Source organism: Dioscorea cayenensis, chromosome 8 (genome assembly GCF_009730915.1).
Source record: "Dioscorea cayenensis subsp. rotundata cultivar TDr96_F1 chromosome 8, TDr96_F1_v2_PseudoChromosome.rev07_lg8_w22 25.fasta, whole genome shotgun sequence".
Classification (NCBI taxonomy): domain Eukaryota; kingdom Viridiplantae; phylum Streptophyta; class Magnoliopsida; order Dioscoreales; family Dioscoreaceae; genus Dioscorea; species Dioscorea cayenensis.
Genome location: NC_052478.1, coordinates 2,587,493 through 2,613,556, shown reverse-complemented (window position 1 = coordinate 2,613,556; position 26,064 = coordinate 2,587,493). Strand labels below are relative to the sequence as shown.

Below are 26,064 nucleotides of genomic sequence, written 5' to 3'. Positions count from 1 at the left end.
ATGTAATTGTGTGTATATTGTGTTGGAAGAAGCAGGAACTGGATTACAGAACAGGAAGACTGAGGCAGGCGCAAAAAATTTAATATGATGAAAAGAGTATAAAGGTAAAAACTCATTCATGTCCTCACCAAGCGCCTATGTGAAAAGAGCATAACCACTAAAATAAGATCAAAGGATAATGAATAGTGTTATATATAAAGTGGATTAAGTTCTTGTAGCTAGGCAATGTAGTACTAAACTTTTAGTGGAAATATTTTGAAACAAATATGGGCCTAAAGTATATGGGCCCTCTAACCTATTGAATCAAATATTTGATCATTGATATTTAATTAATTTAGTCATGTAGATTGAGTCCACGTGTGTTAAGATACTGATTCCACATTTGTGCATGTTGATGTATATATATATATATATATACATCAACGTGCACATTTTGTCAATATATATACATAATATAATTAGTCAATTACTATGCTTTATTATATTCATAATGTTTGATGGTCATGTACTCTGTGGATAAAATGGGAATGAAAATTGATGAAATGAGTTTAAAAATAATAATAATAATGGAATGTGAATAAAAATGAAAATAATATTAGGTTGAAAGAATTGTGAAAAAAAAACATGTGGTCATACTTTATATTTTTAATGCAAAATAATCAGTACTTATATATAAAAAAATAAGTTATGTTTAATGATAAATAAATCAGTACTTCATTTTAAGGATTATAAAATAACACGTTAAATATTATCCACTTTAATTATTATAATTAAATTTAAACTTACATAATTCATGTTAATTATTATTCATTTTATATTATAATAAATAATTTCAACCCAATGGATGTTGGCCAAAGTAGTAAAGGGCTTGGGTCACTTAACCAAAGTTTCAAAGTTCAAATTGAAACCAAGCTCGGAGTCCACGTATTTAGAATACCACGGAAATGACAAAAAATAATAATAATCAATAATTTAAATCAATAATGTTTATTTAATTAAATTTCTACCCAGTAAAAGTGTCATTTCATTTTAATTAGCATAATTAATTATTTAAATTAAATAATTTTTGTAATTAAATTTTTATTAATACAAAAAATCATTTTCTCCCAATAAATGCTACTTACTACCCCCAAAAATTTAGAAAAAAATTACGTTTAGGTCCACTACAGCAAACTAAACAACCGAAATTATTACATCAAGGATGAAACGAGAATCACCGCCAACGATCATTTGATCTATTAACATTGGGTCCTTTACGTAGGGTGTTCACCTCGAGTGTTGAGTGGGCTCCCGAATTTCGATCCCCATCTCACGTAAGGTGTATCCACGGTTCAGTGATGAGCGCTGCTCCCCCACGTATTCATTTTTGAGTTCAGGACTGTTGTCTTTCTTAAAAACCCGAGAATCACCGCCCCACTTGAGATGTCTCGGTATTTTATGTAACTAAGCACGTGTGGTTTTTTTTTCTCACCTTTTTATTGATGAGATGAACAAGTAGAACTTTACTTGCTGATATTGCTTTTATAATTCCTTATCCACTTGCATTCTTGGTATGTATATATATATATATATATTATTGATTTCGGTGTGTTTATATCAGTGGTGAGTCAACATCTCAGATTCTCAATGTATATATAAAAGTTATTGCATAACAAAATATATAAGCAGCTCAGCATATTCCATTATCATGTACTGTGCTAAGCATGACCTAAACATTGGCATGAAATATTTAATGTCCTCAGAAAACACTTTGAAACATCATTTTTTTTTTTTTAATTTCCCTGACTTATCTGTTAATGACATCAAATGATGAAATTCCAAGAACACTCTTCTTTGTCTAAAATTACATTTATGCCCCTGAAAATACACATTTTTAAGAAACAAGCATGAGAATTGAAGACAAACAAGCCAAAACCCAGAAAAAATTAGTTCTACTCAAGGTCATAACAATCTTCATTGAAGTTTAATTGAAGTTTAATGGAGGATGAACAGTTATACATAATGAACACTTTCATCAGCTTTACAGGTTGATGTTTCTATTTTACTAGTGTAGTATATAGCATCACTTTAGATCAACTTGAAGTTTTATCGACATGTATAGCAATGCGAGGACTGCACCTTGAGGGAGAGGCGCGAATCTTGCAAGGTTAACTCCCACCCACATTGCGACGATCACCAGGGCAACAAGGCTGCTGTTGTTCTTCCCGCAAAGCCAGCTTGAGAAATTGATGCATAGTGTGAGTAGAATACCACCACGCCCGCCTAAAAGCCATGCGACTAGATACCCGATCTTATATCCAAAGTCCAAATGATTGTCTAGCAGAGCAGTGAGTCCGCAGAATGTAAGGGATGCTCTGCATCCGACCGTCTGCATTAGGAACAATGTGAGAAAGGCGAACCTCAGCACTTCACTGAAAGGGCCTCTTTCGTTGTCTGAAGCTTCCCGGTTTATGTCTCTTTGACGATACCATGAGTCCTCTCCGTTCTGCTTTTCATGCTGCATTTGCCGTCTCAGTTCTTCCCATCTAAATATTCTCCTTCGCATTTCATCAGCGACGTCTGGATGGGTGGTACACCTTCTCCTCCATTGTCTCTCTGTACTGCCTTGGAACATTAGTGTCCTGTCATATTGACTTCTTTTAACTTCATCAGACAGAACCTGCTCGAGAAATAACGAAAATGATCAGAAAAAAATAATTTTACGGAAAAAAGAAAGACGAGCAAATGCACATGGTGGGATTTCTTTCATTAATCATACACGCTAGAGCCATGGCAGATGGAGACATGAATAACATTGAGAAACCTATTTCTGTAATTGATATTAAAACAGTTCATTCCATCTAAAAAAAGAAAATCACTACTGACGAGGATAATAAACATAAGACAAAAGATATATAAGAGGAAGGCAACATACCAAAATTTCAATTCACAAAGTGGTGCATCAAATAAAATAAAATGTCTTAAACACACTACTATTGTAAAAGTACCAGAACATAAAAATCAAAAGTCATCGGAAGAGGAAGCTTGACCAAGGCCAAGGTAATGAATTTGTGATTTTACCAGCATATAATTGTAAGTGTTTGCCAGAAAAGGATGCATATAAAATCACCTCATATGCAGCGCGAATGCTCTTAAAAACCTCTCCAGCCCGCAAGTCCCTGCTAACATCTGGATGATACTGCAAAAATCAAAATCACAAGAGCTATAGTGTGAGTCAATAATTATAGATCTCAGTCCTTCCCTCAAGATACAAGCATCTACTGAGAACAATTATTTAAGTAGTCAATAATAAAGAACAAATTCAATGAAATCATCAAAACTTTAGGTGCAGACAAGTGTCAATTGTCTAAGAAGAATAACCATGTAGGTAGTCAATAACAAAGAACAAAATCAACATTAATCTTCAGAAAATATTGATCCAGTGTATAACATATCCAGGTCTAAAAGTTTGGTGGCACCAATTGAATTCTCATATCAGAAAGGAAAACTGATAACATGGTCAACCAAGCAAGAGTTTGGCATCATTCAGAACACTTCATTTCCAACATAACAAAAAATATATAGATAAAGAAAGTGAAAATACACTGAGATCTTCCAGGGAAAAGAATTGGTTGAGCAGTATCCTCTCAGTTGTTCCAAATACTCAGCTATGAATAAACTATATTCAGGTCTGCCCAATTGCATCCTAGCAAATCCATAGTCATACATTCAATGGGCTTTCTTCCATGTTTTCCTACTGTTCATTTGATTCAAATTGGATGTATCATATAAACTAGAAAAGGTCCCGTCATTTGCTCTCAATAAACAATCAATGAATTCCTACAAGATAATCACAGCTCTACAACACTCATTTCTCATCACATTGAACAAATTCAAGATGTGTAATGCTTAATTAGGATCATTTCCTGAATGCGTGCTAATCAAACAAGAAGAAACCAAATTCCACAAAGCAAAAGCATGAATTTCCACTATAAATACGAACTAAACCAGGAAATTAGAGAGAAGGACCATGCCGGGAAGCAAGAGAGAGACCTTTCTAGCAAGAAGACGGTAAGAGCGCTTGACGTCGGCGGCGGAGGCAGTGCGAGGGAGTCCGAGGACAGAGTAGTGGTCTTGCTCCCATCCGTTCATCGCCGCTGCAGGCGCGGCTGGGCGGTCAGCAGGCCGCCGAGTCCGGGCCTCCGAGAACTCCCATAGTCTGAGGAATCGGATGGGTTTGCGGGATGGGGCGAAGAGTCCTCCACCGCCATCGGAGGAGCTCGGCCTCAAGAGGACGAACGATGATTGCATCTCTTCCTCTCGCTCTCGCTCGCTCGTTCGCTCGCGAAGAAGAGAACTGGAACGGCTGAGATGAGATCATGCTACGCATCTCGAGGACTAAATGATGGACAAGATTAGAAGATTAAAATCGTTCAGATTTTATCAAGGTGCTCATCGCGAGGAAGAAGTGATGGACGAGATTAGAAGTGATGTTTTACATGTAGCTCCCTAGTTAATTAATTAATTATTTATTATTATTATTATTATTATTATTATTATTTGGCTTGGCTCTCCCTTTCTTTTCAAACCAACCACTGGTTTAGAATTATTTTTTTAATTAAAAAAATTTATAAAAATAATAAAGTGGATATCTATTGACGCATATTTTTTTTTATAGAGATTTTGTGAGTTTATATTTTAAACATAATATATTTATTATTTTTTTTATTTTATATAAAAAAATAATAATATATGTCAGATCATTGACTACAGCAAAATAGCAATAAGAAGTACTCAAGTACATACAAGTTTTATAATTTATTTTAATAAAATTCAAAGGGTTTTTTTGTAAGTTGGACCCAGATTCACATGTCTTAAAGACGAGATCCCCGCAAGGTCCTTGTCTTCTTCGCTCAGCGGCCGCTGCGGTCTTTCAATGCTTTTCCATTCAATGTCTCATCGCCATTAACGCAAACACCTTGCGCTCCCTCGCTGTTCCTCATGTTCCTCTCTACACTCCCATAGATTTTCATTGCTCTTTGCGTCTCTTTCACCGTCTCTTCAATCCTCCGGCAGGTATTTGAGGTTTATTTTGATTTGTGCCGGAATTGATTGGTTTTTTCTTAATATAAGGAGTGGTTCTTCTAGGGTTTGGGATAAACAAATTGTCATCCATGTCTTCTGTTGGCAAATCGACGAATATCTTCTGGCAAGAATGTTCGGTGGGGAAGAGTGATAGGGAGAAGCTGCTTAAGCAAAAAGGATGTGTTGTTTGGATTACAGGACTCAGTGGGTCAGGTTTGTTGAGAAATCATCCATTTCAGTTGTGCCATTGATTTGATTCTTATGGTGTTGTTTTTATTGTTTATTTTTTTGTTAGATTGATTAGTTCGTCCATGAACTTAATTTGTAAATGACGTAATATCCTTGATCTTACATGTTCAAAACTAGAATTTTGGCCAGCATTGGTGTTCATCAAGTATATTTAGTTAACCTGTGTATTTTCCAAGAGAAAGGTGTTATTTTTTGTTAGATTGATTTGTTCATCCATGAGCTTGATTTGTAAATGATGTAATGTTTTTGATCTCAAATGTTCAAAACTAGAACTTACGGCCAGCATTGGTGTTAATCATGCATATTTAGTTAACCTGTGTATTTTCTGAAGTAAAGATGTTATTTTGCTAATATCCATTCTATTCTGTTGAAAAGTCCCTATTTGAAAGATTGAGGCATTAAAGAATTCTCCTGAAGAAGATATTCATCCGGCTCTCATTATGCCTATATTTCTAAACTTCTATTTTTCAGAAAACTCAAACCTTCATTTCAGTGAAGGGATAACATATATTTGAAAATTGTTTGAAATCATAATAGGAGTTAATTATCCTCCTTCTGTTTGCATCTTCAGGGAAAAGCACGCTAGCATGCACATTAGGTCGTGAGTTACACAATAGGGGAAAGCTTTCATACATTCTTGATGGCGACAATCTTAGACATGGGTTGAATAAGGATCTTGGCTTTAAAGCTGAAGACCGTGCAGAAAACATACGCAGGGTTGGTAAGTGTTGCCTGAAATCATCCATTATATAGTATAATATCATCTTTATTTTTCCCCAAGGACACAGGTAAAAATTTTGCCACTCATATAGGCAATTCTGTTCATTTTATTTGGAATCTGAAAATTTTGTGATGCGGTAAATGAATATTTATAACCTGATAATTTAAAGCTTAAAGTTTTAAACAATTTCACTATATTACAAAAATTCTGACAGTATTGGCATAAAATATTTGTCTTACTAGTATCATTACATCTTTATTAAATCATGTAATAAGTATTTCTCTATAATAGTTGTGTCTTAGGCATATTCTTTTTCATTGTTTTTCATCACAATTCACAAAGACTCATTAATTACTTTCAGAATATTCTGTGCCAAAAAAACTTGGGAACATGGTCTATTACTTTAAATCTGAAAATTTTGTTCTTTCTTGCACTATTGTTATATAATTTGTATTGAAGATACATTCATTACTTTCAGATAGCCAGTAATTTTGAGGTCACTTTGTGATTATAGGTGAGGTTGCAAAGCTTTTTGCCGATGCGGGTTTAATCTGCATTGCCAGTTTGATCTCTCCGTACAGGAAAGATAGGGATAGTTGCCGTGCACTGCTGTCAGATAAAAGTTTTATTGAAGTTGGTGCTTCTTCCTGTTATGGATTTATTGTTATATTTAGTTTAACTTCTCACTGATGCAGATGTCTTCATGACTTTGATGTAGGTATATATGAATATGCCTCTGGATCTATGTGAGTCAAGAGATCCAAAAGGGCTTTACAAACTTGCTCGTGCTGGAAAGATCAAGGGTGGGTCTTGCTTTTTTTTGTATAAGACCTGCATAGGAACATTGACTCTCTGAGTAGAATGCCCTGCTTTTGTTTATATTAGCAATTTTTTTAAAAAAAAAAAACCTAAAGCTTGAATTGTTTAAACTGGAGAGAAGAATCAAAAAAAGAAAAGGATGCCTATATAAGATGAATGTCTGGATGTAAGTGCCAGCTGTGTAAGCTAGTCACAGTCTCACAAATAAACACTCTTAGATGTCTTGTGTGACTCTCTAATCATCTGTTCCATGGTAAGCAACAAGGGTAATCATCAGCAATTTTAATGTTTCACATCTTAAGACATGTATGTATGCTATGTCATACGTGCAAACATAAATCCCTGCATAATAGTGGTATGTTCATAGTCTTTTAAGCTAATGATGTTTCAAGTGATAACTATACAATTAAGATTAGATCTGTTTATGTAATAATTCATATAGTGTTGATTGTTAAAATTGTTTAACACAATCATGCAATTTGGTGACCCACAAAGGATGGCTCTTTTCAAGCATCTTATAGTCAATTGATTATTTCTATTAACTGCTGTTATGTTTCTTCAAATGGATTTTTGCATCATATAATTATTTACATCGCATATCAGGTTTTACTGGAATAGACGACCCATATGAGCCACCTTTGAATTGCGAGGTACAACTTCCACTTTTCTCTGAGTTAATTTTCTTATGTGGCATGCATACATTCAGCTCCTTGGAGGATTTTGTTTATTTAATGATTATTATCTCAAACTGTTTGATCATAGAACGCAAGCATATGACAATCACTTTCATCACTATGTGAACTTGATCTGTACAAGCAAGAAGACACACACAAGAGACTATTTACATGCTTTTGGCAATTTGAACTTTGTCTACAGAGAGAAGTTCTAATTTTGGTAGTTTTGGGGAGAATACAAGATAGCCATGATACACTTGATCTGTGAATACTCAAGATAGATATGAAAAAGAATTCTTGCACATTATATATATATATATACTTAAGTGTGAATCCAAATGCAATTAGGAAACCAAATTATTGTTGGCTAGATTGAACCACAACACAAGGGCTTGGGTTGATATTCAAGCCCTCCATGCTCACCACAAACCTTCCTCGTCTTTCTTCCTAGTCAGGTCATGAGTTGTTTGGCTCTAAAATTTAAGACACACAATCATTTCCTGTACTCGTTAAAGTTAATTCTTAGGAAGTAAGGCAGAGGGTACTATATGTGCTTCTTTTGTGGTGGACTGCTACTTGTAATTTAACGTCATCTGCTAGATTTAATATGCCTATCTGGCACTTGCTTGAACTAAGTATTGTCTTGAAACAGCATTTTACATAAAATGTACTATGGATAATTTGAGTATAATTTAAACTGGCTAATTAAATTGAGCAATAGGGTGCTATTATTTTCTGTAACTTATATAATATGTGGATATAAATTGACAAGTCATTTCAGAAACTGTGTTGTAACATTCTCATTTTAGAGTGGCTGTCTATTGCCATCTGAAAAATAAGAACTGCTACCCCTTCCAACAAACAAAGTGAGCAACAACATACATCCTCACAGCTTTCTTTACAGTCTCATTTGACTGGGAATGTTATTCCATGAAAATATTGGCAGCATTGTCTGTCCCTTGGCCCAGGTATTGACGGACTTTGTATTATTAAGGTGCATTCTACTCATTAAGTTGGATCCTTGGCTCTGCATTGATATATTGTAACTCCCTAAATTTTGCTGCATTTAAACCATTACCTTGGTCAAGTAATGGGTTGAATGTTTTATATTCAAAGTTTCAGCAAACTGGTTTGGTTTATTTTGCCATTCTTTCCTTAGCATCCTACTCACAGGAAGGAAGATGCTATAGTTAGCACTTGGTTAGTTGTATATGCATCTTTTGTTTCTAGTTATTCTTTCAGTTTCATCTTGTCCAAAACTGCGCATTGCTTTGGTTTTATGCAGATAGAGATACAACAACAAGATGGGATTTGTCCCAGTCCCTGTGTGATGGCCGGACAAGTTGTAACTTACTTGGAAGAGAAAGGCTTTCTTCATGCATAACCTATCAAATGTCCGAGTAACTCATATATTTGAAATTCTAACCATTGAATCTGTTCCATTTTAATAGTATCAAGATCAAGAACAAGCATGAACCATTCGTTTTTTTTTTTTTTATTCATAAGTGATTGTTCTGCAGTCCTTTTACCTCTTCTCTCATGTTAAGCATGCAGAGTTTTTTTTGTAGCTACAGTTATACTTAAATGATCAAGTGTATCTCTACATTTCCATGCAGAATTTTTTTTTGCTTTTTTCTTTGATTCAGTTGAATATCACAGCAAGAAGCTGCAGGTATCAAGATCAGTGTATTCTATTTTAATTTCTTGTGCTTGTAGGTTAAGTGGTTAACTATCAAAACTGGATTGAATATTTCATATTGGTATCTTTTGTAATTTGTAATGTTATTTATATGATTATGAGGTGCTTTGCTTTATACTACTTTACAAGGTTTCAATATAACCATTTGGAATTTTACTTCGCTTACGCTTGTAAAGGCTCTGATATTGAAGAATGGAAAATGGTGTTCCTCCTAATTTATTATTATTATTATTATTATTATTTTATAGATGGAAGCAAAATCACAAATATTCATCCCTTGAACTAAATAGAGTCTCTATGGGCATTTGCATATAATGAAGTGAATTTAGATATGAAAAATAATTAGTTGTCACTTTGAAATGTCGGTTTCATGCCACATGACAACTTAAAGCAGATTTAATTTTGAAATATTCATAAAATATGGTACTAAATAATACATTTTGATCATATATTTTTTTTTAAAAAAAAAAAAACACAGTCAGATTGTTTTCATTAGTTCACCATTTTTGTAATTAATTCTTGCATCATCTTAGTTAATTTGTTAAAATTACACCACTGTACACATCCCGGAACCATGAATGTTTATAACATACTTCTTTTTTAATCAACAATAGCTCATTGATTCTAAACACCTCTATTTTCATAATAAATTACAAACGAGAATCACATAAACATGACTTCTTTTTTTTTTTTAAATTTTCTTTTTCTTAAAAATATGCTTCTTTCTGATAATATCAAAGTAACAATCAGAATTGCCTTGGGATTCGCACTTGTTGAATTTCACGTGCTACGCACGTGAGATATTCCAGTTCCTTGACCTTCATTAGCGGCCATGGCATCAGCTTCTCATCGTTCTTGGTCTCTGTTCTTTGGTTGCTTCTCTAATGGCGCCGACGTGGTTGCAGACGCTCCTCAACCCACGACGCAACTGGTTCGCCGCCCAGCACTACAAGGCTCTCACCCAGCGTCTCAAGAACTACGGTGATCCACCTTCGCTTCTCCTAGGGTTTCGATTTCCATTTCGATTTCGATTTTGATTTGGTAGTTGCGATCTCTTCCGTCTTGTTTTATTTTACTTTTATCTATCTTTTTGGGGTTTCTAGGGTTGCGATATGAAGATCTCTATGATCCGATGTACGATCTGGACATCAAGGAGGCGCTGGCTCGGCTCCCACGCGAGGTCGTCGATGCGAGGACCCAGCGCCTCAAGCGCGCCATTGATCTCTCCATGAAGCATGAGTACTTGAGCAAAGATCTGCAGGTGATCTTAGCCCCTTTCTTGTTTCAAATTGTTTTTTTTTTTTTTTTAATGTTTAAATTTGGTGGTCTTGATGGAATTAATGGCTCTGTCTAGTGGTTGTAAGAATCCTCCCTTCAATTTATTTTATAGAAATATGGTTTTTTTTTCCTGGAATGTGATTGAATTTAGGGGAAATAGAGGGAAGGGGAAAATAGATCATGAAGGAGAATTGCTTTCTTATATTTGGTTGCATGAAAGAAACAAGATGGATCAGGTAAATTAAGGAAATATATGTTGTTGATATTTACATATGTTAGGCTGTGTTTGGATTGAAGGAAAATGGAGGAAATGAAAGTTAAGAAAGTGAATGAAATTGATGGGAAGTCAAAGAGAAAAAGAAAATCTTTGGGGTTTGTTCTCTTGCTTATAAATCTCATATTTTTTATCCAATCAAACCAAAGAACACAGTTTATTTTGATTTAGGAAAAGTAATAGAAATTTAAAAAGTAGAGGCCAATTGGTTTATTGTGTTAAAGGAATTTATTGATGTATTTTTTTTTTAACTTTCCATTCCATCATATTTTATTTCTTTCTGTACAGAACCAATCTTCCTTTTTTAAGTGTCGGTCAAGGGTGTTGTGGATTGAGAGAATGTTAAAAAGGAATGAATGGGAAATGCTTGAAAGAAATTTAAAAAAATTTTTGATATCTTAAAGATTTTTTCAATCCAATTTATTGTCTTTTCTCCAACCAAATACTTGAAATAAATGTTACTTTTTGTTATTTTTTCTTTTCTTTCATGCACTTAAAATGCCATTATGGACTCAAAGTGTTTTCATAGAGATCTTTAGCAGTGCTTATTCAAGACTTAAATGATCGTTTTTTTTTTGTATTTTGCCAGGCTTTGCAGACACCATTTAGAAGCTATCTTGAGGACATGTTGGCTCTTGTAAGTGTTCTTTAATTAAAGTTTTTAATAGAGCAACTATTTGTCATTTTCTTTTCATTTTATGATAGCGTGTTATGCTACTGATAGAAAAGAAATTTGAAGTCAATCATTTAAACATTAATTACACTGATCACTGATGAAGAAAAAGTGTGATTAATTATGCCATTGGTTAATTGGGCAACTTTTGAATTAATAAAATTGTGTTTAATTCTATACATTCTAACAAGGAGTTTTACCTCCTCTTCTTCTGTGATGTTGTTTGAACTTTTTATATGAAGAATTATATATATGGTTCTTTACCTTGGAAATGAATTATGAATTCTGATGTCCCATAGTAATCTGAAATGTTGTACATATTTGGTTATTATTCATGTGTTTCTTTGGAAATTAGGCCTTTAATTTTCCTTCTCTACATCTCTCTTACCCTTTGGCAAACAATCTTTCATGATATATATCCAAAGTGATCATAGTTATTTTTTTCTATCATATGCATTAAATTAAAAATGGTACTTAAAGATACTATGTGCATGATCTGAATCATTTAGTGACATCTCTATGTTACTTATTATAATTTTTTCACCTGACAAATCTATTAGTTGATCAAGTAGTCTCATGGGAGGGTTATACCCATTCACCAGTGCAGGCCTTCACTTGATGTTTCAAATTTTTTGCAGGTAAAGAAAGAGAGGGCTGAACGTGAGGCTTTGGGAGCTCTTCCTCTTTATGAGCGCACCATTCCATGAGGAGTCTTTCTAAGACTTGCATTTGCTTGCCATTTTAAGTTGTAATAAATAAGACATAGTTGGGACTAAGTTTGTTTTCTGCTTTGCTTAAAAAGTTTTTGGCCTCTAATCTTTCATTGCCTTAGAAACAAATTTATTTAAACACACTGCTTATGTTGAAATTCAACTAAACCACAGACAAACGGTGCTTGCTTATGTTGAAGAGGGGAAAAACTTTCTATTCAACCAGGAGCAGTGTGAAAGTTATTTTTCCATGTTGAAATTGTGATTTGTTCCTTGTAAACTTGATCATCTCTTGCATATTCATTTTCTTATGTTCTCTATTCCCTTGGCCCCAGTATGCAGGTAGTTGCCTTCTTGCTCTGAGTTACAAAATTTTATTTATATGGTCTTGCTCTGCTCTATGATGACATAAACACATACTAGAGTGTTGCGTTGCTTTTTTTTAAAATATATATATATATATATTGTGTTCTTAAACTATTGGATGTAGAAAAGTGCTTTAATCATCCCATCTTAAGCTTTCTTAATATTTAATACATTGAGCAATTAAAAACATCAACTTGCAAGCCCTGGTTAGACTAATGAGTAATAACAACATCTCTTCCCTGTTTGAAAGTGTTCTAGAAAAAATGTTATGTATTTATTGACTCTTCCTTAGATTAGGAAGTCAATAAAATTGCTTGTATGACCGATTACTAATTATATTTATATATTTGTATTTTTATGATTAAAATTAATTTAAAAGTCTTATAAAATGACTCCGAGACACACACAAACAAAAACAGAAAACGTTATTTCATTTACAACCTAGAAAAATCCCATAATTATATATTCGCCATGCAGAGTGAGAAATGAAATTATCAGGTTATACAAGGGCTTGTATGAAAAACTAAACTCTCCCATCATTTCTTCTCACCATCGTCTTCTCCATCGACTTCGAGGATCGAGAAAAGATAAAAAGGGGGAAAAAAAAAGAAGAGCGAAAGAGAGAGAGAGAGAGAGAGAGAGAGAGGAGGCGGAGAAGAGGAGGAGGAGGAGATGGTATTCAGCAGCGCTCGGGTGGCTCGGGTGGCGACGGTGTCGGCGGATCTCTGCCAGTACATCGCCTGCAATCCCCAGCGGCTGAGCAGCTCCGAGGTCCTTGACCTCCTCTGCTGCCTTCCCCTTTACCATCTCCGCCGCCTCGCCCTCTGCCTCTTCTCGTTCTTCTGCTTCCCCCCTGACCACCTCCACCCCTACCATTACCGTCGCTCCTCTTCGTCCTCCTCATCCTCTTCCTCTTCCTACGACTCTGATGGCTACGACTCGCATTCAGATTGACCCCTTTGAGACCTTGTATAGTATCCGCCTCTTTTTCTCTTGCTATTCTCTTGCTTAGTGATGTGATTGGGATGATTGATGGCTTTGTTGACGTGTGAATCATGCTCAATTTTTTGTCTGTTTGTTCTTGAGGCAGCTATCTTGTGGAATTTCCCGCGTTTGATTGGAATTGGGGAATTGCTCTTTGATTGTTGGGCGTTGTTGCTGATTCTATATCTCATAATGTGATAAAACTTGTTTTTTTAGCTATGCGTTGTTGTGTTTTTTCCCCCTTAGATTTTTTTCTTTTTTTTTTACTTGGCCTTCAATTGTTTTGCATGTTTAGCTCTCTGATTGATAAGAATTCCTATAATCTTTGGTTTCAATGCAAATTATGATCTTGCTTTGGAGAAAGTTGTCACCTTTGTGGTTAATGTGGATGCTTAGTGAGTGCATCCATTGTTTATACTGATCTGAAGTTTATTTTTAAGAATGTCTTGGTAGCAAATACTAGTTATATTGATGCATTATGATAATTCACTTAATAAAGTCCAATGTGGCATTTTTTTTACTGGGAAAAAAACATGAGACAAAATTGAAACAAAGATGTGTGTTTGTACTATGTAGTGACTTGCTGATGCCAAAGGAGGTTAAAAGGCATTGAACTTCAAAAAGAAAAAAGTAATCACCTGTGTTAGTGTTGAGTGAATGTTGCACATAATGTATACAGCACTCTTTCATTGTATGTGTTCATCTATGTACATACTTATGCTTGTTAAAATTTCAGAGAAAGTCATAAAATATCTATACTAATTGGACTTGAAGGTTCAACTAGTGAGTAAAGATGTGTGATTTTATCTGTGATATATACATACTTGTCTATGATGGTTTGAAGAGGGAGGTTGAATGGTGTTTGTTTTTTTCTTTACCTTTTGTTTTTCTAGTAGTGTTTGGGCAGTCCTTGTAACCCCATCAATCTGGATTTGTGATTTTATCCATCATCTTGATTGTTGAATTAGATCATTAAGTGCAGTATTTTGGAGTTCTTACTAGTTCTGCTCTGCTTGTCATTTGATGTAAGTTGGAGATTATATATGCTGGCTATTAGTTGCCTCTTTTCAATCATTGTATTTTTTTAATACATGTATTCATTAAGGACTCTGGATACATTTAATCCTTATGCTTTTGTTAGAATACTGAATTGGTGACTTGAGTCATAGAGCTCCATGATCCTTCAATTATGTTCCTCTATTTATCCATGATAGTCTCTTTTTACATGGTGGCTCTTTATTGTAAAAGTCCTTTGGGATTTGCAGCCAAGGAAACATTTATCTGTTCCTATTCAAAGGTCCTCACATGATCATATTAAGAATTGCTTATTTCTAAGATAACTTAACTGTATATCTTCATTTTCCTCATGAATTAGAAGCTTGTGGCTTTTATGATGCTATGAATGACCTTGTTTTTATTTATTTATTTATTTTTTAGCACAATTTAGAATGAGTGCAGAATTTTTGAACTTGATTTGTTAAATTACAGTAATCTAAGTGTATTTCTCTTGTGTATGTTTGAGACTATTTTGATTGACCTGCAAGTTATAAAATCCAAAATTTTATGATTTTTATTGATCTTATCCAATTCAATTATTCAATCATATTTTGGCTCATAATCATCTCATTTGTCTATACTCAAACTTTCTTTTGTGTTAGATTGGCTTGGCATTTTGTGGTGTCTGTGATTCATAAGACATATCAAGACCACTGAAAAGGAATATGTTTTCAATTGCATTGTTTGTTTGTTTTCCTTGATTGAGCTTTGTGTTTAAAATTGAGCTTTTTTATTTTTGCATTTTTGTTGGTATCTTTCTTTTATAGGTATATATACATGTAATTTGTATATTAAAAAAAGCTTTTTATAATACTTTTCCCTGATTGGGAAATTGTTTGAATGTTTATGCTTATTTTTTAAAAAAATTAAAATTATATTTAGGGTAATATCATTACTTTGGTCAAAGTTTCCAAACCATAGTTTTATCCTATGGAAATTTTTAAATTGTCTAGTTAAAAAAAATAATAGTAATAATAAACTCAATTTGTCAATCTTATTCATGAAAATTATCAACTAAATAAATAAATAGTGAACATAAGAATATTATAATACAACTTACTATTAGCACATGAAATAGATATTTCATAAAAATATATATATATACAATAATGAGAAGACAAATACTAACTCACTATTAGTCACTTTTTTTCACTTATAATAACTTTTATATAATTTCACAAAGTCATAATTTTAATTCATTCTTTAGAGAGAAAAAAAAAGTGAACATTAGAATCATTGTCAAAATTTTTATTTATTTATTTATTATTTATTATCGTCAAATTGACAAAGATTCATATTCATGCTACATGTGTACTTCAAGAAATAGATAAGTGCTACTAATTATTTATTTTTTTGGTTAATGAAAGGCATTGAGTAGTTTAGATGACATGTTGTTTAATCTTACTTTATTAATGGGACAACTCAACTCATTCATTAATTAATAAAATTGCCAAGTAAAATGTAGGTTGGGAGCAATCACATGCTCTCAACTCATTCAAAAGGTTCTCAAATTCTATTGTTTACTTCTGTGGGATTACCAATGACAAGGTCCTCTTTTATTATTATTATTTTTTAATAAAAATTATACATATAATATTATTTTAATTAAATATTGATTAAAAATCAAATGTACCAACTTATATGTATAGTATAACATTACTTAAGCTCTAGACCTATTGCAATTGTACTAATTATAATAAACATAAAAAAGAAACCTTTGAATTAAATTTGATTATTTCTCAACTTAAGAATTATTTTAAAAAAACAAAGCACTAATTCATGACTTATTTATAAACATAATTAGAGATAAAGATTAAAAAGTAAAATTAATACCACATGATTCTATAATTCACAATGAAAACCTCAATTATTTTTTTATTTTTTTATTTTTTTATTTTTTTATGGAAAAATTACAATAAGTCTCTGTCGCTATGGGTTGTGAATATAAGTTACAACATTATTCATGAGTTAATTACTCTAATATCATTTGACCCTTATCATTCGGCAGGTCATATGAAAAATTTATTTTTAATATTGTTAATCATTTAAACTAAGCGGTTTTGATGATAACCTCACTAATAATAATACTAGTAATAATAATCAAAAATAGAAATGAACTTTAAAAATAAAAAATAAAAAAAATAAAAAAAGTGGTAGTTACCGGCCACCAACTGCCATTTGCCAGCCAATTTCCAGACCTTATCAATTTTCAGCCACCCTGTCTCTAACGTGCAACCACCTTTCACTACTATTTTTCATTTATATTTATTTATATATAAATACCTCTCCAATCAATCTCTTCTTCAATCCCTCCTTCTAATTTGCATAATTATTTCATTCCCTCAATTAACTAATTACTTCTCATTTCATTACATTCATCAATGGCTTCTTCTTCATCCCTCAAGCTCTCATCCATCACTCTCATGGCCATTGCCATGGCTGCCTCTCTGGTTGAGATGGCTGCAGCAGCTGATTCTCCGGCCCCCAGCCCCACCTCGGCCGCCACCGTCTCCGTCCCCGCCGCCGCTTTCGCCTCCTTCACCGCCCTCGCCTTCGGCTTCCTTCTCTCTTGATCATTAATCCATTAAACCATGCATGCATGCAATGCTCTCTTCTTCATATTTGCTTTCCATTATTAATTAATTCACTTGTGAGTTTGTTGTATATTAATTATTGTCTCTATTTGGAGGAGTGTTTGTTTATTTTGTTATTATTGTGAAGAAGCTTGATTTTTAATCATTGTATTCTTTTTTTCCTTTTGGTGATGTATAATATGTGTAATGAATTCTTTTCTTGTGAGGAATAACAAAGATTTGATGTTTGTGTAATTAATTATTTTTTTCAGTCTTAAATTTATTTTTTTCTTTATAATTAAGATGGGAAGAAGTTGTTAAAATTATAGAGAATTATATTAATTAGTGAATGGTTTTCTGCGATTAATTGAAGCATTGTTCATGTATTTGGAATCTTGGACAGCCAATCTCTCCAATATTTTCCATAGTTTTGGACAAATGTTAGGCAGCAAACAAACACAAGAACAATTGATTAAAAGTTATGAACTTTTTTTTGTTTATCCTGTGATTAAAATATTGATAAATAGGTTTTCTTTTTGTATATTTATCCTTCGTTTTACTAATTAATTTTCCTCATAAATTTTGGTTGTTATTCGGATATTTATTTATTATTAACTTCTGTTTGATCAATTATTATTTTATTATCATTTATTTTGAGCTTATTAAATTTAAGCAAAATTAGAAAAGATTTTATTTGTATATTATCCCTCTTCTCCCCCATCATAATTAGCAGCAAAATAAATATCATATGTTTTTTTTAATAAATATATTAAATTGAAAAAAATAAAATAAAATGCTAACTTTCTATTATGGCTAAGGTTTTTTTCTCACATGAGTAGATAATGAAAAAAAATTAATGATCAAGTCCCGGGAAGTCCTAGCACTCCCCCTTGAGTGATCCAACTATCTCCACTATCTAATGTCATTCAGTTAACTCAGAGGTGTATGTTGCTTCTTGCTTGTATGTTTTTTTACTATATTATTTTTTATTTTTGTTTCTATTATGTTCTACTTATTTTTTAAACTCCCGTTTTCAATAAATTAAGATAAATAATGATAAAAATAAAAATAAAAATAAAAATAAAAAAAGAACCAAAAGACTAATGGACAAACAGAACACCCTGGCAATAATAACATGCACCCCAACGAACACAATATGAATCATATCTTCCAAGAAACCAAAGCCTTTAATTATCCACAATCCATACAAACTCTGGCACAAACCTGTCCTCACACCAACCTTCTCCTCCTCTCTTTGCTTCAATGGATTCATCTCTCAAAACCAAGCTCTTTCTATCAACCATCATGTTCATCATGCTGTCTTCTTCTTCATCTTCATCTTCATCTATGTTCAAAAAAGCAGTTATCACTAATGCTTTCGGCACACCAACAACCAAGTGATTTATTGGTAGCTGGATCCTCATTAGAAAGTGATAACAGTTCGAATAATGAGTGATTACTCATTCTATAAGTGCGAGTAGTGATTGTGTGGGTGATCCAAGCGCCCATGTGCACGCCCTCGCTCATATTTAACTCCACCAAGACTTATACACGCCCATGTCTTTCTTAATTGACTAACCCATTTCTTTTGAGGGAAGAGAGCGAGGCGAATCCCACTAGAGGCCCTCGGGCGTGCAGCAAGCTCAGAGTGAAACAGTGGGGACGGCACTGCTATGCGTCTGGAACCACCCATACATAACCACTATTCACGACTCTCGAAATGCTGCCTCGGTGAGAATCGAACTCTCACTATCTCGGTGAGGCTCCATCGGTACATGACTCAAGGTCGTTGGCGACTAACCCATCTCTTGAGCAACAGCAGTCACTATGAATACTATCATGTTAGCACTTGTTGCTTCATTTGTCTATTTGTTTTAATGAAGAAGAAGAAGAAGAAGGAGATGATGATGATGATGATGATATTTATACATGCATGTTGTTAATTTTCAAATTGAATAAAGTTCAGTCTTTGTTTACATGATGAATTCAGAAATCATGCTCACAACTTCATTCATGGTTGGCCTTTCATCAGGACATTCATTGGTGCACAACATACCAACCTTCACCATTCCCATCAACTCTCCTTCACACTCTCTTGCATCAATCTTCTCATCAGTAACCACCTCCAGAATCACCATCCCAAAACTATAAACATCTGAAGCTTGTGTTGCTTTCACCTTCCCTGACATGAGCTCCGGTGCTCTGTATCCATGCCGGTGCATCGAGCCGCAGAAAAGATGCGAAGAATGAGAAGGGAAACACTGGTTCATGTTGCTGCTGAATGAGCACATCAGTCCCCATTCAGAAATGCATGCATTTCCTTGTTCATCAATGAGAATGTTTGATGGTTTGATGTTTCCATGCACTAATGGAGATTTTGCTGGGAAGCTGTGGATGAAGTTGAGGCCTTGAGCTGCTCCTATGAGTATCTCCTTTCTTCTTCTCCATTCCAGAACTCTTGTTCCTTGATTTTGTAGCAGAGATTGAAGGTTTCCATTGGGCATGAAGTCATAAATGAGGAGCTTCTCCTCATTGCCATTGTAGCAAGCTCTCAAGCTCACAACTTGAGGATGTCTCAGTCTACCAACAAGATGAATCCTTTTCTCAAAACCTTTGCCACCATTGATGAACCTTGAAGCATTGAGCCTTTTCACAGCCATTGCCATGCCATTGTCCAGCATGGCTTTGTAGCTACTCCCAGCCACACTCTTCCCCAAAACTTCAGCTGATGCTTTGAGAAGGCACTCCAGCTTGAGCTCCTCTCCTCCCTCAAAGCAAACAAGTCCAACTCCAACCCCATTGTTTCTCTTCTCTTCTGTACATTGCTCTTGATTAAGCTCCAAATGGGAGAGCTTTCTCTTCAACCAAATGTACAATGTTAAGACAAAGACCAAGGCAATGGTGATGACCACTAAGTTTCCTGCACTAATGGCAAGAACAACAGCCATGCCAAGTGAAGGAGTAGGAGAAGGACTAGTAGTAGTAGTAGTTGTTGTTGTTTTTGTGGTGACACAGCTAGGGAGAGGTTCACCACAGAGAGATGGGTTACCACCAAAAGCCATAACTGAAAACCTTGACAAACTAGCAGAGATTTCACCATTTAAATTGTTCTCTGAGACATTGAAGTCCTTCACAATGGGCAAGTGAAGAGCTTCAAGGTTTCCAGAGAAACCATTGTGTTCTAGTCTCAGAGAAAGAAGAGAAGGGAGAGAGATGTTGAGAGTTCCATTGAGTTTGTTGTGAGAGAGATGTAGATGTTTGAGTGATGGGTGAGTGAGGTTGGTGAGATGAGGAAGAGTACCAGTGAGAGCATTCCTTTTTGAGATTGAGTACTTGGAGATGGTTCAAGCCAAGGAGTGGAGTGACAGTTCCAGTCAGAGAGGAGTTATGGAGATGAATGCTGATAACTCTTCCTCCATTGCATTTGACACCAAGCCATGAACCAGAGCATGGATTGAAGCCATTCCAAGTTTGTAATGTAGCATTTAGAGGATCAGCAGAAGCTTTGAAGGAGAGAAGACAATGGAGGTCTTCAAGTTCATGAGTGGAAGAAGATGGCAATGACAGCAAGGAGAAGAGGAAGAAGATGAGAAGATGATGCATTTTGTTTTTTTAATAATGAAAATGGTTCTTACTAGTTCTTGAATTCTTATAGAGCAGAAAAGTGGAGGTAAAATTGTTTGATTTGAGTGTAGGATTGTGGGAGGGAATTGGGAATTGTTTGTTGCTTTTGGAGCAGTGTGTGCAGAATTGATGATACCTAGAAATTCTCTCAATATTGATTGAAACAAAACAAATATTTCTTTGTCACAATAGTCAAGGGCTGTTGGCTGGATTTTGGCCATTTCTGTTGTTAGATTTTTGCTGTTCAACAAGTCATTCAATATAAAATCAAAAGTGACACAAACCAGTTGGTAATTTACAGAAAGATGAGGTTCTCTGAATTTACAATCTGTGATGATGCTTCACCATTGTGTTCCAGTTCAAAAATGAAGTACAGTAAGTCGAGGGAGAAAAAGAAAAAGAAATTACACTAACTTCAGTAGGAGAATATGAATAAACTCTATATCCACAACAGAATGCTCATTATCTTCTTATGTTTTCATTAGCGGGATAACGAGGGAACAGCACAAAATCATGAGTCTGAAGGAACTAGTCTCGTAGACGATGATTCACCGAGTGAAACTGAAGCTAGGGAGGAAGCCCACACTCGTGCATTCTTCGCACCCTTTTGGAAGTTGCGGTTCTTGTTGCAGAGCCTGACCTTGCTCCATAGCTTCTTGACATCGATCACATGGTGCATTCGTTCCAATAGCTGACTTGATTCACCTAAGATTCCCATGTTTAGACGCCAAGCATGCGACAACCAAAAGGCTTTGAAGCATGAAAAGATTGGAGTCAAGACAGGGGTGAGCATCTTCAAACAGATGTAAAAAAAAGCCGGTAGAAGATAGGGCTCCTTGGTTGTCATATCGTTCAGAGATCCATTCCATGGTTTAAAAGGCTTTGAATTTGTGGATTCATTGGGTTCATCAACAGTAAAATGAGTCACTGGATCAAGACCTGTATCAGAAAATCCAGTTTAAATATGAAATTTGAGTGGAATACATGTATCTCTAAGGTTAGGCTAGGTCAATGTTTGAGAATGATATCATATTTGAGTGAAATCAGCTAAAGATCAACCCATATTTAGCTTGGTCAAATGATATCATTGCCCGTGTTGATACAGGTTTGAACTACTAATTTTGACCCCCAAAAAAAAAAAAAATTTGAATTCATGAACCCTGCTCTACTTGAAAATAACATAGTATATAATGGAATGGTATAGGTCAAAGAAAGCTACCTGTAATTTCCTTGTAGAAATGAGCAAGCGAGCTGAGATTTTTGGAACCATGGAAATGCACTGTACTAGTCCGGTTCGCTAAAAGTACAGAGGGGACACTGTGAACCCCATATCTTGAAAACACCCTGCGGAAGACATGCAGATACACACAAAGTAAGAAAGAAGCATCATTTAGGTTCAGATATAAACTTGTATGGGTAGTGATTTAAATCATCTTACTTTGGCATTGCAGATGACTGTTCAACTGCGAAGTGTTTGATTTGAGGGAACATTGAACTGAGTGCATCAAAAGTAGGCTTAAATTTTTGTGAGAACGGGCACCAAGATGCGTAGAAGAGAACAGAATAATAAGCATTTTCCGGTGCACGGTTCAACTGTTGATCAATGACATCACCAGTCACCTTCAAATCAAGAGAAGAAATTTGTCAGCTAAAAATCAGCTAAATATGCACAGAACACATACAAAAGGTTGTAACTTGTAGGAATATATTCACAGAAACACCTAAAACAGTCCAACACGAAATACTTCCTCAAAAGTGACAAACCTTCAATCCTAGGTATTCCACAAAGGTTTATCCAAATAAAATTTCTACAAACAATGTTCTGTTTCATGACAAAATATGCATATCCTCCTAAACTACGTATCTTTTATGACTAAAGAGATTTATTCTCTATTATCAACTACCAGAAGAATCAACAACTAAATAACCCTAACAAGAATCATCACCTTGCAGAATTCCAGCACCCTTTAAGATGCTAAACCACAATCCTCGATCATTGTATCCATTTTCTTCTTCCAAACCTCAAATATCCTTGTTTCAAAAAAAATTAAAAATGTCTTCATAAACTCTAGAATCCCAACAAACAACCAATCACAAAGCAAAAACAAAATGCCTCATGTTGGATGCCCAGAACAAAGCATGAATTCTTATACACAAGCATCTTCCAACAAGTATTAAAAATTTCTATCTGACAGTAAAGAGTATTTATATCTGCCATTAGAGAGAGGGAGTGAAAGGGACCCAAAAGTTTACATCAGTGACAACAAAGGTACAATGAATTTAGCAAAGTCAACCCCATCTGTTTGCCATAAAAAAATGGAAATCAAAAACCATTTACATCAATTCTAATACATCTTCATGGATGCCCTAACATGGTAGAACCAACATATAGGAAGTGATAGCTTTTTTTTAAAGTTTGATATCAAAAGGAACAGAATTTTCACAAAAAAAAAAAAGTCCATCAAACAACAGAGACATCACAAATTAAGCGAATAATAAAAAATAAAAAAAAAATCAACACCATGCCAATAGATCAAAAACCCTAACACAAACAAGAAAAGAAGAAAAACATCTCAGGTAACCATTAGATTCATCCGAGCCTAAACCACAAAAAGGCCATGATTTTTCAGCGATTCACAGTAATTTAAGGAGAATCAGGCATCATACCTCCAAGGCCGGGGAGGGCTGGACCCAGACGGGGCATTGCAATTGAATCGCGTCGACGAAGGCCGGCGGCCAAAGGAACGCAGAGAGACGCGGCAGTAGATGATGCAAGAGAGCTTATGGAGAGGACGCAACCGAGGATGAGAAGATTGGAGAAGGATGAGGCCATGAAAAGAAGGGGAGGGATCGGAGGAGAGGGATGGAGAAGAGAAAGATGGGATTTTTTTTGGGGAATGGTTTTCTTTTCTCTTCTTCTTCTTCTACTCTCTTTCTTTCGTTTTCTTTCTTTCTTTCTTTTTATCTTTTTATATAATAATTATTAATAATTGTTATTATTATTATTAAATTATTTTTGGGATTCTCTTATTCGATCAATCAGGACCTTCCACCAAACACTATAATTTCTTTTTTTTTATTTTTTTAAATTATTGCCTTTTATTTTTATTTTTATTTTTTTTAAAATTATGAATTTTTTATTTTATTTATTTGGTTGGAGGCAAGAATGCCATGTGATGTGCAGATGGCATGTTGTCATAATGTGAAAAGGCGAAAATACCCTTGAAGAGAAAAGGACATTGTTTTGTTGTTGTGTTCTTTTGTAATTGCTTTCTGGTTGGTGGGTGGGTGGGTTTGAAATTTTAATGCTTTTTCTTTTTTTTAAAATTTCTTCTTCATATGTGGTGTTTTTTTTTAAGAGCAAGCTCATAGGTAATTTTTCCCTTTTTTTTTCTTAACACTCATGTATTGATTCTTTACTATGTATTGATACATATTTAATAAATTTCATTATTTATGTAAAATTATATATATATATATATTTCTTTTGACAATATATATAAATCATATCATATTTTTCTTTAATCAGACATCAATCATATATTTGGAAGAAGTTGAACTCTCAATCTTTTATATTGGAGTCAAATGTCTTACTACTAAACTACTTTCGTAGTGATAAATAAATATATATCTTATAAATTACTAAAGTGTATATAAAAAAACCGATTAATTATATATATTAAATTTTTTATAAAATGTGAATATTATTAATGTTGTGTTTGCTAGTTTTAGTGCCTACTGTTTTTAAGTATATATGATTCCAATATCTATTAATAATTCATAAAAAAATTGTATTTTTTTATTTTTATTTTTCTCACCAAAATCAATTTAAATCGAAATCACAACTGATTTCATTTGGATATTGTATGAATGACACTGTTTTGTGGGGCATAGTGTCAACCAATGTTATTGTTCTTTGGTGGATTCTCCATTACTGAACCTCTTTTTTTCCAACTCTAGCTAATTATTTTCAAGATATACATTTTTATAAAAATCCATGTTACTCTTCTACGCCATGTTACGGAGGAAACAGAATTACATATATTGATGCAATAGTCCCTTTGCAGTGTGCTGTTGCCAAGAGTTTTTTACCATCATCTGGTGTTTGTTAGTAACTTTTTTTTTTCCAATTTACTGTACAAATCCTTATAATTGTGTATTTTCTGTTTTTTTAGTTTTTTTAATATTTTTAAGTATAATTAAATCTTCATATATGGTCTAGTTTGGTCGTTTCTAGTCTACAGTAATTTTTTTATATAATCAAATCTTTACAATTTATATTTGTCCATCTACACCACGAACTAGAATGACTCAACTCGACTAATATAAAAGACTTTAATTGTACATAAAAATATTGTAAGAACTAAAAAAAAGTAAAAATACATAATTACAGGGATCTGTACAAACAGTTAAACTCTTTTTTTTAATAGTTCTCTGTGGCTTTAGATATCTTGCCCAGGCCAAAGCTTGAGTAAGTTTGTATGATTGTGTGGGGCGTGTAGAAGAGTCGCAATGAGAGTGTCTGGTAACATGTTCAACCTTTGCCCAAGTCCATAGTTGGTGTAGCTTGTATGTTTCTTCAACAATGGCAGGAGGCACAAGCTTATAGAGATCCTCTTTTATCTACATCAGTACAAGCATGCATGCCATGCACTAGCATTTATATTATGTGATCATAATGGAGAGTGTAAATATGTTTGTCATGCAGCCATCCCAGGAATAACCCAACCATTGTTGGCAGAGGCGATTAGATTTTCAGGAGGTGCTCATTTGGTTAAAAGTTTCTCATATCTCAAATGTTTTCGTGGAATGTGATTGCTTACAACTTATCCCAAACTTTATCTCAGACTCATGAGAATAGTTTGTGTTTTTGATGTTGTTAATGATTGTCATACATTGCTTAAAGAGTTATCTTCCTCGCAATTTCATTTTGTTAGTCGGTCAGTGAAATTCTGCAGTCTATTATCTTGCGTAAAGCTGTCCACTATAAGTAGTTTTTCTCTCTTTTTTTATATGATGTATTTTTTTAAAAAAAATTACTCTTTTACACCATGAATTTTTTAGTTTTTTTATAAAATTAAATATTTATTTTTATATATTTATAAAATTTATATACATATTTTTTAAATTTAGCTTAATTTCGAGCATAAATTTCTAATTTAATTGATAGCAAAGCACATTTTTTTCTATGCGTAGGAGATTCATTCACATTCAATCTGAAAAAAAACATAATGAATAAGGTCTCATGTGATGAGCACAAATAATAGATTTTTTATACATAGATGAAAATGCGTAATGTG

The 26,064-nt window shown here is 34.0% G+C and overlaps 7 protein-coding genes across 7 annotated transcripts; 4 read left to right on the top strand and 3 right to left on the bottom strand.

Moving 5' to 3' along the window:
* Nucleotides 1–1,929: 1,929 nt before the first annotated feature.
* On the bottom strand, nucleotides 1,930–4,356 carry LOC120267128. The gene is made up of 3 exons (XM_039274832.1): nucleotides 4,033–4,356; nucleotides 3,110–3,178; nucleotides 1,930–2,659 (listed from the first exon to the last, which is right to left on the bottom strand). Exons 1-3 carry the CDS (start codon nucleotides 4,288–4,290, stop codon nucleotides 2,063–2,065), a joined length of 924 nt encoding a protein of 307 aa, XP_039130766.1. The 5' UTR covers nucleotides 4,291–4,356; the 3' UTR covers nucleotides 1,930–2,062.
* Nucleotides 4,357–4,922: 566 nt separating this feature from the next.
* LOC120267130 (adenylyl-sulfate kinase 3-like) lies at nucleotides 4,923–9,145 on the top strand. Its single transcript, XM_039274833.1, has 7 exons — nucleotides 4,923–5,055; nucleotides 5,128–5,277; nucleotides 5,885–6,034; nucleotides 6,549–6,667; nucleotides 6,753–6,837; nucleotides 7,457–7,503; nucleotides 8,813–9,145. Exons 2-7 carry the CDS (start codon nucleotides 5,154–5,156, stop codon nucleotides 8,909–8,911), a joined length of 624 nt encoding a protein of 207 aa, XP_039130767.1. The 5' UTR covers nucleotides 4,923–5,055; nucleotides 5,128–5,153; the 3' UTR covers nucleotides 8,912–9,145.
* A 904-nt stretch (nucleotides 9,146–10,049) lies between these two features.
* LOC120266455 (cytochrome b-c1 complex subunit 7-2, mitochondrial) lies at nucleotides 10,050–12,412 on the top strand. Its single transcript, XM_039274083.1, has 4 exons — nucleotides 10,050–10,207; nucleotides 10,330–10,487; nucleotides 11,368–11,415; nucleotides 12,090–12,412. Exons 1-4 carry the CDS (start codon nucleotides 10,111–10,113, stop codon nucleotides 12,156–12,158), a joined length of 372 nt encoding a protein of 123 aa, XP_039130017.1. The 5' UTR covers nucleotides 10,050–10,110; the 3' UTR covers nucleotides 12,159–12,412.
* Nucleotides 12,413–13,034: 622 nt separating this feature from the next.
* On the top strand, nucleotides 13,035–13,874 carry LOC120266514. Its single transcript, XM_039274153.1, has one exon. It carries the CDS (start codon nucleotides 13,200–13,202, stop codon nucleotides 13,479–13,481), a length of 282 nt encoding a protein of 93 aa, XP_039130087.1. The 5' UTR covers nucleotides 13,035–13,199; the 3' UTR covers nucleotides 13,482–13,874.
* Nucleotides 13,875–16,828: 2,954 nt separating this feature from the next.
* Nucleotides 16,829–17,306, top strand: LOC120267760 (arabinogalactan protein 13-like). The gene has a single exon (XM_039275436.1). It carries the CDS (start codon nucleotides 16,949–16,951, stop codon nucleotides 17,138–17,140), a length of 192 nt encoding a protein of 63 aa, XP_039131370.1. The 5' UTR covers nucleotides 16,829–16,948; the 3' UTR covers nucleotides 17,141–17,306.
* A 1,807-nt stretch (nucleotides 17,307–19,113) lies between these two features.
* Nucleotides 19,114–20,604, bottom strand: LOC120266863 (probable leucine-rich repeat receptor-like protein kinase At1g68400). The gene is made up of 2 exons (XM_039274510.1): nucleotides 20,549–20,604; nucleotides 19,114–20,455 (listed from the first exon to the last, which is right to left on the bottom strand). Exons 1-2 carry the CDS (start codon nucleotides 20,602–20,604, stop codon nucleotides 19,114–19,116), a joined length of 1,398 nt encoding a protein of 465 aa, XP_039130444.1.
* Nucleotides 20,605–21,038: 434 nt separating this feature from the next.
* LOC120266862 (5'-adenylylsulfate reductase-like 5) lies at nucleotides 21,039–25,319 on the bottom strand. The gene is made up of 5 exons (XM_039274509.1): nucleotides 25,304–25,319; nucleotides 23,432–23,544; nucleotides 22,203–22,384; nucleotides 21,984–22,108; nucleotides 21,039–21,703 (listed from the first exon to the last, which is right to left on the bottom strand). Exons 1-5 carry the CDS (start codon nucleotides 25,317–25,319, stop codon nucleotides 21,276–21,278), a joined length of 864 nt encoding a protein of 287 aa, XP_039130443.1. The 3' UTR covers nucleotides 21,039–21,275.
* Between the last annotated feature and the right edge of the window lie 745 nt (nucleotides 25,320–26,064).

What these genes read in the sequence shown, in the direction of transcription:
- LOC120267128 (XM_039274832.1), bottom strand. Translation starts at nt 4,290, where the DNA reads ATGCAATCATCGTTCGTCCTCTTGAGGCCGAGCTCCTCCGATGGCGGT. An exon ending in ACCGTCTTCTTGCTAGAAAG is followed by an intron (nt 3,179 to 4,032) that starts GTCTCTCTCTTG and finishes TGATTTTTGCAG; the next exon opens with TATCATCCAGATGTTAGCAG. An exon ending in GCATTCGCGCTGCATATGAG is followed by an intron (nt 2,660 to 3,109) that starts GTGATTTTATAT and finishes TTTCTCGAGCAG; the next exon opens with GTTCTGTCTGATGAAGTTAA.
- LOC120267130 (XM_039274833.1), top strand. Translation starts at nt 5,154, where the DNA reads ATGTCTTCTGTTGGCAAATCGACGAATATCTTCTGGCAAGAATGTTCG. An exon ending in CAGATAAAAGTTTTATTGAA is followed by an intron (nt 6,668 to 6,752) that starts GTTGGTGCTTCT and finishes ACTTTGATGTAG; the next exon opens with GTATATATGAATATGCCTCT. An exon ending in TCGTGCTGGAAAGATCAAGG is followed by an intron (nt 6,838 to 7,456) that starts GTGGGTCTTGCT and finishes ATCGCATATCAG; the next exon opens with GTTTTACTGGAATAGACGAC.
- LOC120266455 (XM_039274083.1), top strand. Translation starts at nt 10,111, where the DNA reads ATGGCGCCGACGTGGTTGCAGACGCTCCTCAACCCACGACGCAACTGG. An exon ending in CCAGCGTCTCAAGAACTACG is followed by an intron (nt 10,208 to 10,329) that starts GTGATCCACCTT and finishes TGGGGTTTCTAG; the next exon opens with GGTTGCGATATGAAGATCTC. An exon ending in TTGAGGACATGTTGGCTCTT is followed by an intron (nt 11,416 to 12,089) that starts GTAAGTGTTCTT and finishes AATTTTTTGCAG; the next exon opens with GTAAAGAAAGAGAGGGCTGA.
- LOC120266514 (XM_039274153.1), top strand. Translation starts at nt 13,200, where the DNA reads ATGGTATTCAGCAGCGCTCGGGTGGCTCGGGTGGCGACGGTGTCGGCG.
- LOC120267760 (XM_039275436.1), top strand. Translation starts at nt 16,949, where the DNA reads ATGGCTTCTTCTTCATCCCTCAAGCTCTCATCCATCACTCTCATGGCC.
- LOC120266863 (XM_039274510.1), bottom strand. Translation starts at nt 20,604, where the DNA reads ATGGCTTCAATCCATGCTCTGGTTCATGGCTTGGTGTCAAATGCAATG. An exon ending in TCAAATGCAATGGAGGAAGA is followed by an intron (nt 20,456 to 20,548) that starts GTTATCAGCATT and finishes AATCTCAAAAAG; the next exon opens with GAATGCTCTCACTGGTACTC.
- LOC120266862 (XM_039274509.1), bottom strand. An exon ending in CAGTCATCTGCAATGCCAAA is followed by an intron (nt 22,109 to 22,202) that starts GTAAGATGATTT and finishes TGTCTTCCGCAG; the next exon opens with GGTGTTTTCAAGATATGGGG. An exon ending in TTTCTACAAGGAAATTACAG is followed by an intron (nt 21,704 to 21,983) that starts GTAGCTTTCTTT and finishes TTTCTGATACAG; the next exon opens with GTCTTGATCCAGTGACTCAT.